General features: G+C 48.9%; 1 protein-coding gene and 1 long non-coding RNA gene across 3 annotated transcripts; both read right to left on the bottom strand.

Annotated features, from left to right (window-relative positions):
* Positions 1-768: 768 nt before the first annotated feature.
* LOC120390206 lies at positions 769-5,986 on the bottom strand. Of its 2 annotated transcripts, XR_005591034.1 has the most exons (3): positions 5,939-5,986; positions 3,087-3,373; positions 769-1,133 (listed from the first exon to the last, which is right to left on the bottom strand). It is a non-coding gene; the product is annotated as an uncharacterized LOC120390206 (long non-coding RNA). The 2 variants fall into 2 exon arrangements; XR_005591033.1 differs by lacking the exon at positions 5,939-5,986 and having other exon boundaries at positions 3,087-4,266.
* A 70-nt stretch (positions 5,987-6,056) lies between these two features.
* Positions 6,057-11,144, bottom strand: LOC120390526 (IgGFc-binding protein-like). The gene is made up of 5 exons (XM_039513255.1): positions 10,755-11,144; positions 9,108-9,700; positions 8,426-8,996; positions 8,035-8,234; positions 6,057-6,305 (listed from the first exon to the last, which is right to left on the bottom strand). Exons 1-5 carry the CDS (start codon positions 11,104-11,106, stop codon positions 6,057-6,059), a joined length of 1,965 nt encoding a protein of 654 aa, XP_039369189.1. The 5' UTR covers positions 11,107-11,144.
* Position 11,145: the final 1 nt, after the last annotated feature.

The raw sequence follows: 11,145 nt of genomic DNA, 5'->3' as shown, positions 1-11,145 counted from the left end.
TCACTTAGGAAGTTGCACACATACAAAATGGAAAATGATTGCCTAGTAAGGAGTACTGCGGAAAGGAATCTGAGGGTATTAGTGGACCACAAGCTAAATATGTGTTAACAGTGTAACACCGTTGCAAAAAAAGTGAACATCATTCTGGGATGTATTAGCTGGAGTGTTGTAAGCAAGACATGAGAAGTAATTCTCCCGATCTACTCCGCACTGATTAGGCCTCAACTGAAGTATTGTGTTCAGTTCTGGGTGCCACATTTCAGGAAAGATGAGCACAAATTGGAGGAAGTCCAGAGAAGAGCAACAAAAATGATTAAAGGTCTAGAAAACATGACCTATGAGGAAAGACTGAAATAATTGGGTTTGTTTAGTATGGAAAATGGGCCTGATTCTCCTCTCCTCACCGCTGTGTAAATCAGGAGTGACCCTGGAATTATGCCGGTGTAAAGGAGCACCCAGTTAGCCTCCTGGCGAGCGATCAGAAGGCGTGGGCTGACCTTTCTGTGACGGTGCTGTTAATTCCCTGGCGAGGAAAGCCAGAGGGGATGGGGATGATTTGTGGGCATGATCCGTGTGTGGGTCTCGGGGGAAGAGCAGGTTAGGAAAGGCATCGCCTATCACACAGTGCTGACGTAGAGGGAGGTTGTGGTTAGGCACCTTCGCCCATAGTCCCTGCAATGTATCGGCAGCAGGCCTAGGCCTGGAATCCCAATTCCCCAGCCCTCTTTACACCACTCTAGTGCTGAGAAGGGAGACAAATAGCCTGAGTCGCATTATGCTGAGGCTCCTTTATTCCACTTTGGCAGCATAAAGAGGCCTTAACAGGCGCTGTGAAGGGACCTTAGCACAGTCAGATCCAAGCGGAATACGAAAGCCAGTTCCCGAGGCCTGCCAGAGCCGGCTGCTTCAGACACACCTTTGCAAATGTCTCTATTGACAAGTCCAGATGAGATTTTCCGTCATGCACCCGGCACCACTGAACTCATCCACGCTGCAGGGAGAGCCCTGCATGAAGGAACACACCTTTGTGTGCTAAGCTATGACCTGTTACTGAGTAACTGGCCAGCCCAGTCCAATGCAGGGAAGGGAAAGGGGGCGGGATCCATTGCAGCTCAGGTGGCTTTTAAAGATCACTAGGAGAGAAAGAGAAAGACAAAAATTAGTCCCTCCTGCTGGGTCACAGATTGAGATTGACAGCACTTTTCATCCAACCACCTCAAAATATTTTATGAGGCTCCCTCCAGCAAACAGGAATGAAATCCAGTAAACACCATGTGACGTTGCACCCCATAATGCTTTAATGGAAATATGCTTGTGAATGTAAATATGACACAACTGGTATATGTTTTCTGCTACATATGCCATGTAACATCTCTGAAAAGGTTATAATCTACTGAATATATTATCCTATTTGTATGCATGTACCATTTTTGTATTAGAAGTTATGAATATTGGCTGGGTACTTCTTTGAGTTTAAGTAGCCTTAGTAAAGCATTTGCTCAGCTTCTTGAGAAAGGAGTCTGCAAATTAAGTACCCAATCAAAAAACACTTAACTGGCAATGCATCTTGGAGTGCTCCAATCCACATAAGAAGTCTTCCTGGAGACATTCAAGATAGCATGTAGGCAATGGCTGCCGCCTGTAAAAACTGAGTCATGAATGGACATGTGACTTGCCCATGTGACTCCAAAACTCCATCTTGGAGCTGGATTTTGCATAGGAGACAGGGGAGGGTCTCCACCACAAGAGGAATTCTATTTAAGCTCCTGGACACCCCTCAATTTTGTCTTCAACTGGCTCAAGAGATAACCTCTCGACCTCCCTCCTCCACCCCGCCCCCAAGGATACCTGAAAGAAACTGGAACAAAGGACAGTAACAATGGGGGTGTGAGTGATTGCTGGACCCAGACTAGGAGGAGGCTAGTCTGTAAAAGAAGTTTACTGTAACATCTCTGAGGGTGAGGTTTCATCTATAATCACTTTCTTACTTTCTTAGGTTTAGACTTGTGTGTTTTATTTTATTTTGTTTGGTAATTTACTTTGTTCTGTCTTATTACTTGGAACCACTTAAATCCTACTTTTTGTAGTCAATAAAATTACTTTTTACTTATTAATTAACCCAGAGTATGTGTTAATACCTGGGGGTAGGGGGCAATAGCTGTGCATATCTCTCTCTCAGTGTTATAGAGGGCGAACAATTTATGAGTTTACTTTTATACAGAGTAATACGGATTTATTTGGGGTTTGGACCCCATCGGGAGCTGTCCATCTGAGTGTTAGACCTGTTTTCAGTTAAGTCTGCATCTGTTCGGGGACGCGGTTCGGACCTGGGTCTGGGTTTGTAACAGGCTAGCGTGTCTGGTTCAATCTAGCAAGGTTCTGGAGTCCTAAGCTGGCAGGGAAAACAGGTTAGAAATGGTCTCAGCACATCAGTTGGCAGTTCCCAAGGAGTTTTCTGTGATCCAACCTGTCACACTCCACTGACACTGGGGTCATCAAGAATCTCGGAGTCCTTACAATGACTGAGAGCGTCTGCCCCAGCCCCACACCTCACTCTAGGGCCGTAAAAGTTACACAAGAATTGCCCCAGGGAAGGAGCAGTGTAGGGCTGGCAGGGGCAGACCTGTGCTGTCCACCTCATAAACCCCAGTGTATGGGTCATAGGGCAAGATGGGTAGTCTTCACAGTCTGCGGCCCTGCAGCAATTCTGGACTGATCCAGGCTGTGAAGCAGCCCTGTTATAAACCAAAGCGGCCCGTAGCTTCTCTAATATATGCCAGGGGCTGAAGCAGAAGCAGAGAAAAGGTGGCACAGAACAGAATCAGAGCCATTGTCTTTACTTCAACAAAAGTGGCACTGCAGGTAGCCATGGCCAGTGGTTTCTAGTGCTGAACATTCTGTAATCAAGCCTGGATGCTTTTCTAAAAGATCTGCTCTAACAGGAATTCTTTCGAGGCAGGTCACAATGATCCCTCTTGGCCTTGGAACATATGGAATCTATGAACCAGGCCAACCACATGATCACACCTGTGGAGAGTGAATGGCCACGCTGCCTTAGAAGGAGCAGCCCTTTGAAAGCCCCTTACCTTTTTGAGAGGTCTCGTGCCCTCCAAGCTTCAAACACGTCCGTGGTGTTCCCCACGACCTGCCCGCTGGGCAGCCGCAGGTCGTCGGAGATGTCGCCATTGAAGTTCCCGCAAGGTGCACACAGCTTGTTAGCCAGGCTCTCGTTGACTGTCACCGTCACCTTCCCGCTCAGGCTGAACAGAATCTTTATTCTAGAGCCCTGGACAATCATGATGGTGCCCTGAGACTCACTTACAGACAAGGTTTCGGATACCTTCACTGGGAGCTGCTTTTGGTGCCCTCTCACCTGGAAGGCACAGACAAGGAGGTCAGAGAAAAGCTGGGCGCCATGGGAGGGAGTGAGACAGAGCTAGGCTATGGACCCCAGGACAAGGCAATGGCGTCTGGAATCGCTGGGTCAGATTTTGCTCTCAAACAAGTGTAAAACCCGAGTAAATCCATTGCAGTCAGGGGAGTAACTCTAGATTGAGACTGATGTAACTGAGAGCAGGATCTGCCCCTCCACTCTGGGAGATGAGCCTATCTCTTTCCCATTCTCCTTCTCCTCATTGCATGGTGTGACTAAGGGAGTCGTCTCTCCTTTTTTCTGACCCTAACATGGTCTTCGTTAGCTCACGTTTCCGTAATTAGTGGCATTGTTTCTATTGCAACAGCACCTGGAATCCCAGGGGTGGTTCAGGACCTCTTTGTGCCAAGGGCTGTACAAACACAGACCAAAAGCACAGTCTCCACCCCAACGAGCTTACAGCCGAATGCTTCATTTTCAGTCAGAAGAAATGTGGGTCAGATCTAATCATATTGACTGTGAAGGGCAGTAAATTGGGGACATCAGTCAACTGAGGCAGAGAAATCCAGCCCAGAACAACTATTCGACTGGTTCTCAGGAAACCAGAGTTGTATGCTCTGCATGATAGAGACCCTGATCTCAGGGGGGCAGGGACTGTCTCTCGCTGTGTGTCTGGCACAATGGGGCCCTGATCTTAGCTGGGGCAGGGCCTGTCTCTGGCTGTGTCTGGGCAGTGCCTGGCACAATGGGGCCCTGATCTCAGGTGAGCAGGGACTGTCTCTCGGTATGTGTCTGGGCAGCACCTGGCATAATGGGGCCTGATTACGGTTGGGGCCCCGTTGTGCTGCCATACTTGCGTGTCCTCATTCCCAGTTTCCCACTCCCCTACTTTAATAGAAATAATAATAATAACTGGTACAGAGAATATAAAGTTCCCTTGGAACATATTTCTTCAGTCATTAGAACCAAACTCAAACCAGGTTTGTTTTAAAGTCTGTAAATACACAGATTAGAGCTGGAGGGGGGTGGAATGGTTTTCCAGTATTGCCACAAGTTTTTGAGAGTTTGAAATTTTTTCTCATCCTAAATCAGTATGGAAAGTCTTCAATATTTTCACGAATCAAAAACCTTAATTTTTGTTTGTTTGTTTTGGGTCAATCGAAATGTTTTGTTTCAGTAAAGTTGTGTCATTTCTATTTTGACCTTTTTCCTTTTAACTTAATTTTTAGACTAATTCGTTTAAAATTTGAAACACAAAGTTATACTGAAATGGAAAACCAGAATTTTTCATTTTGAAAATATTGAAATGTTTCATTTTGAGCATTTAGGAACTCCTTTTTCAGAGTTTTTTTTCCACTTAGGAGCTTCGTCAGACCTCAAGCCCGTATCATGAAAAGTTTTGGGTTCAACGAACAGGCATTTTTTGTCCAAAAAACCATTTGTCAAAAATCCTGCCCATAACACAGATATGCATTTTTCATCCTTGTCTCTGGCTGGGACCAAGACTAGATCTACTCAAATCATCATCGTCCTGATCCACAGATCTCACACGGTTTACAAAGGTGTGTGTCAACATTCTGTTAACATTCATCCCAGTGGTCGGGTGGTTAAATACCCTGGTGAAGGTCTTTTGTTCACCTCAACTTCCTACCGCTACTGCAGGTGAGACTGCTGGTATGTCAGGAACAGCCTTGCTATTGGTGGCAGCACAAGCAGTAGCGTAGCTGATGGGAGCGGGGGAGCAGCCGCTCACCCACTGAGCACAAGTGGCGCCTTTTTAATTTTACTCACCTGGGAGTGGGGAAAAAAAAGGCGCCACCCGCTGCGGCGCTTTTACTGACGGGGCGGCATTCCGGGTCTTCGGCGGCATCTCGGCGGCAGGACCTTCACTCGCTTCAGGTGTCTTCGGCGGCACTGACGCTTCATCACTGAAATGCCGCTGAAGACCCGCAAAGCGAGTGAAGGTCTTGCCGCCAAAGACCCCGAGTGCTGCCCCGTCAGTAAAAGCACCGCAGCAGGTGGCACTTTTTTTTTCCGCTCCCCCTCTTCCCTCCAATTGGCTACACCACTGAGCACAAGCTCACCATTAGAGGAGAAGGTTAGGGACTCCCAGCTCTGTGTGGTGCATAATTCACTGGTTAGATGAGTGGGCTAAAATTCAGAATGCATGGGTTTTAGTCCTGCCACTGGGAGAGGAGTGGGGTCTAGTGGATTAGAGAAGGAGTGAGCTGGGAGCCAGGACTCCTGGGTTCTTGCTCATGGAAGGGAATAGGATCTAGTGGCTTTGAGTGGGGGGTGGGAGTCAGAACTTCTGGGTTCAATCTGTGGCTCTGAGAGAGAAGTGGGGTCTAATAGGGGTGAGCTAGGAGCCAGGACTCCTGGGTTCTATCCCTGGATCTAAAGGTTAGAGCAGGGTCCTAACAGGAATCCTACACTCTATTCCCAACTCAGTCATTGACTCACCGTATGACTTTGGGCAGATCACTTCCCTTCAATAAAGCAGGGATCTTAACAGTGACTCACCCCTCCCCTTGTTTAGGATGTGCTAACCCAGCCTCCTCTTACCCAAATCTCCTTTTCTTATTGACATGGATCAGACCCTCATTGAAGAAAACAGAGATGCCATCAGGAACAGCCACGCCACCTTCTCTGAACACACTGACCACCATCCGGAACCAGGAGGTCAACCCGCAGAGGAAGACACCTCGTAGGGCCCTTCAAGGAGGACTTCCCTCTCGACACCATCAAAGGAGGTGAACCATATTCCTGGGACCAGCGTGCACCGGCCCACCTGCTTCACGCAGCTGCGCACCCCATTCCTGAGCATGCATGTCTCCTCTTCGGAACAGTTTGTTTCCTCACAGATGACCTCGCCTGAAGCGTGGCAGGTGCATTTCTCAGAGCATTTGCTGGAGACAAAGCTCTCCCCGGCCTTCAGGGAAATACCCAGACAAACAACTTTGTTAAGTGAAATGCAAAGGGAATCACACCTCGGCAGGAGGGACTGGAAGCAGCAATATATAGAGCTATGGGAAAGCCCCGCCGTGAGAGGATCAATAGAGGGAAGATGTCAAGGACCTTCCAGAAGCAATAGCTCAGCAAGGCTGATCACAGAGAGAAAGAGCAGGTGGATACAGCAGAGATGAAGAAAGCAAGGTGTAGGATTGACCGGTCTCCACACTGAGGTCTAATAACACCAAGCCCCAACACCTAGCAACATCCCCTGCCCAAGGGATGACAACAAGGGGGGTGGCTGCAGTGTTGATTTTCATGTGAAAGGCAGATTTGCTGACCAGAAATTAGGCTGAATCCCACCAACACTTTTCTTTACACACACTCAATGCTCTTGTTTCCCAGGAGCCAGACTGGAGGGGAAGAGCCTCATATTCCACTCACTGCCCCCTGAACTAAGGCTGGATCAGAGCTGGTCCCCTGGAGGGGAAAGGCCCCATGTCGCATTCCCCACCCACCTAAGCCAACAAATCCCCCCACCCTGGGCTGGATCAGAGTCAGATGCACGTAGAGGAGAAAGACCCTGTGTCCCATTTCCCCAACCCACTAAGCCAGGCAGTCCCTCTGACCTGGGGCTGGCTCAGAGCTGGCACCCCTAGAAAAGTGAGGCCCTGTGTCCCATCCCCTGTCCCCCAAAGCCAGCCAGTCCCACTAGCCTGGGTCTGGATCAGAGTTAAACCCCCTGGAGGGGAAAGACCCGTTTCCCTACTTTACACTTGCTCAGTCTCCAACATCTGGACAGTTTCATTCCCTCATGGTATTGCCTTCCAACTCTGTTTTACAATCTCCTGCAAACAAGCTTCATCTCAATACCTGGCTATCTGGATACCTGTCTGATCTGAGCCCATGCTCAGCACTTTCTGGGAATCACGTTACATCCCAGGTTACTGGTCAGTTCCTTAGATCAAGCCACCGAGGCTGCTTAGTGAGGTCCATAAACTGTGAGTATCGTTGCTCAAGTCTGCCCTGCATGGGCAATTACACAGAACCAATTAAACTCTCAAAGACCTGACACCCCTATGGGATACTCTGAGCTCAGTGTAAAGCTGCGAAAAGATCTTCTGGGAGCAGCCTTTGCTTTGGTTATTCCAAAGCCCTGTCCTGGAATATAGAAGACCATCCTTGTTCTCAGTGGTGGCAGATGGCAGAACAAGAAGCAATGGTCTCAAGTTGCAGTGCGGGAGGTCTACGTTGGATATTAGGAAAAAACTATTTCACAAGGAGGGTGGTGAAGCACTGGAATGGGTTACCTAGGGAGGTTGTAGAATCTCCATCCTTAGAGGTTTTTAAGGCCTGGCTTGACAAAGCCCTGGCTGGGATGATTTAGTTGGTGTTAGTCCTGCTTTGAGCAAGGGGTTGGACTAGATAACCTCTTGAGGTCTCATCCAACCCTGATCTTCTATGATTCTATGATCCCTGTAATAGAAATGATGGGCCCCACATTTTGTATGCACAGCTGCCATTGACTGCAGTGGAAGCCGCATGGGTGGCCCTGAGGGCAAGATTTGGCTCTAGGTTTTAGGTATAGCCTCATAGTAGGATACAGGACATGCCACTATATAGTCACTCTAACCCTCATTGGGAATCCCATTGCCAGAGGAGAATGGCAGAATCTGGGGGAACAGACGGACCAATAACCCAGCACCCACCTTGATGTAGCGTCCATTGTGCACACAGCCACACCTGTCCATGGAGACGCATGCCTCCCCATCGGACACGTATTCTGGATCACACCAGCAGCCTTCAAAGCACTTCCCAGTGCACTGGGCAGGGGCAAACAAGCTGGCACAGGTGAAATCGCAGGATCTGGTACACCGCTCGTAGTGGCTGTTAGCCGGGCAGGCAAGGGCTGGAGGGACAGAAGTAAATTACAACCATCACAGACAGAAAGCCAAGTTAAGCTGAGGTCTCCCACCTAAATAAACAGAAGCTCCTACTTAGCCTAGAAGTCTGAGAGGCATTGTGGAGGTTGGATAGCACAAGAACCACAGCAGCTATGGGTTAATGAAGTACAGATTGTAGATTGTCCTATAGACTTACGGCAGAAGGAGGCCGTTCTCCAGGTCTCGATCTTGGCCCCAGCTGCCTGGCACGCAGCCACATAGGCCTGCAGGCTCTGGCAGAGGGTCTCTCCCCTTCCGTTGGTGGCACACATGTCATAGAGACAGTGGTTGAAGTACTGAACAGGATTGATTTTTGAGTGACAGTCTCTGAAGGGACCTGAGGTGGCCAGGATCAGCCCACAGGAGCTCTCAGTCTGGTACGGCGCTGTCTGGGCTGCATCACAGATGGGGCACTTCTCACCACAGCCATCAGAGCATATGGCATCCTCAACAGGCACCTTCCAGAAGGCGACAAATTCATCCACACTCTGGGTACTCTTCACACCGGACAGTAGGAAATCATCGTTCTTGTCATCGTTAAAGTTGCCACACAAGCCACATACATGTCCCTTATAGGTGCTGGGGACGAACACTAGGAGGTAGGAGGCAGTGTCGTAAAAGACTTTGAGGCCAGAGGCTGATTGGACAATGATGTTGTTCCCCTCTTGGTTGATCCAAAGTTTTCCATCGTCCGTAGCCAGTGGCAGGGTGTAGAGCTCACCACCCACCTGTGCCAATGAGAGAAATTCACCCATCACTGGTGGAGACTTAGCAATGTCCTAGTGTTTTACACACACCCCATTAGTGCTATTTAAGACTAATCGCAAACAGGGACTTACAATCTTCCACTTCCTCCCCCTCTCCATGGTGAGGGTGTAATCATGCAGGGACACCACCACTGTCCTCATCACAGCCATCTGGCCACCACCAGGGCTCTCATTCTCCACCACCACAGAGAAGTTTCCCAGTCCAGAGTCTCTGCTGCAGACCTTGGCTAAGGTGTAAGTGCAGGAGCCCTGGAAGTCAAAGGCCCGTCCGTCAAAGGAGATGTAGTGAGGTCCGCCGGATGCGACGCATGTTCCATATCCTGTGGCATGGCAGCCCAGGACTCCGTTCTCCACCCTGCACTCCTCATTGGCTCCACAGGAGGTCTCCAGGCACTCAACGATCCCATTGTCTTTGCACAGGCAGCGTTTCTGGCAGGAGGCGCTGGGGTAGAACTCCTCTCCCTTCCTGTAGTACCTGCCCTGGTGCACACAGCCACACTGCGCAACAGGGATGCACTTGTCACCACTCAGGGTGAATCCAGCATCACAGAAACACCCTTCAGCACAGGGTTTCTCACACCGATCTAGAGCCCACAGGTTGTTGCAGTTGGAAGGGCAGCCGGTTCCACAGAGTTCGTAGTGAGAGTTAAGGGGGCAGGTGGGTGCTGAAGAAAAAGATCAGAGAGAATTTGAATTTCTGTGAGAGGAGAAACATGGTTGAACTAACAGATCATCTTGGTCAATGTTGTTGAAAGTCTCTTTCTTTTCACATCTTTCACACTCCTGGTCCTAGTTTCATCTCTGGGAAAAGTACAGTCTAGTGATTAAATTAGGGGAGTGGCCATCAGGACTCTTGGGTTCTATTCCCATCTGTTGGATAAGGGGTCAGCTCTTGACTAGAATAGTGGGAGTCTGCATTCATGCATTATGTTGCAAGCAGGAGGGCTCAGAACTCCTGGGTTCTTTTCCTAGCTCTGCCACCTATTTATGGAGGACACCTTTGGCCAAATAATTTGCCAGCTCTTTTCCTAATTTTCCCAGCCGATCAAATGGGGAAAACAATACTTACCTATCTTACAGTGACTTACAAGACTTAATGAATGTTATAAAATGTTTCTACTTCTCTAAATGCCAAAGTATTAATTCAATTTACTCTGGAAAGGCAAAGTGTAAGGCTTGGTCTACACTACAGACTTATGTCAGTATAAGTACATCACTCAGGGATGTGGAAAATCCACACCTACACAGTTATACTGACCAAACTCCTGGTGCTATGGTGACAGGAGGGCTTGTCCCATTGCCATAGCTACCGACTATCAAGGAGGTGGATTAACTACGCCAATGGGAGAAGCTCTCCTATCAGCATAGGTTGCGTCTTCACTAAGTGCTACAGCGGCACAGCTGCATCTGTGAAGCTGCAGCTCTGTAAATGTAGACAAGCCATGAAAACAGCAGGAACAGAGAAGATGAGCTCTAAGAGAAAGTTTACAATCTAAACATTAAGTAACATGACACAGAATGAAAAATATATTTCAGGGGCTAAAATTTTAATTGCATGTTGGAAATGTCTAGGTCTAGAATCTGTAACAAAGATATCGCACACTGTAAATTAAAACTCAGAACTGGGTGGGTGAACAATTCTGACCCCACCCTGCAGAGGCGCTGGTGCACATGTGAAGTAAACAGTCCCTAAAGCAGGGTCCCACAGGTGACACTTACCGCAGAATGAGGCCGATCTCCACTGCCCTATCCAGATGCCCTTGGCCTGGCAGGATGTGACGTAGGCGCTGATTGCGGTGCACAGCGTGTCCTGGTGACCCTTGTATTGGCAGGTGTCATAGATACAATCATCAAAGAAGGGAGCTGGGTCGATGGCCCCGTGGCACTGTCTGAATGGCCCGTACTGTCGGGTGAGGACCCCACAGTACTGGTCTCCCTTATAGGGTTGTTTCTGAGCCTCACTGCAGACTGAGCAGTCCCCGGTGCAGCTAGACGAGCACCCTGGGACCTCCCCCACCTTCCAGCTGTCAGCGAACTGAATCTCATCAGATGTCTGAGTTCCATTCTTCATGGTCAGATCGTCGCTGGGGTCCTGATTGGCATTGCCACA

This window comes from Mauremys reevesii, linkage group 24 (assembly GCF_016161935.1).
Source record: "Mauremys reevesii isolate NIE-2019 linkage group 24, ASM1616193v1, whole genome shotgun sequence".
Classification (NCBI taxonomy): Eukaryota; Metazoa; Chordata; order Testudines; family Geoemydidae; genus Mauremys; species Mauremys reevesii.
The sequence above is the reverse complement of the archived record's forward strand: the minus strand, read 5'-3'. Positions and strand labels throughout refer to the sequence as shown.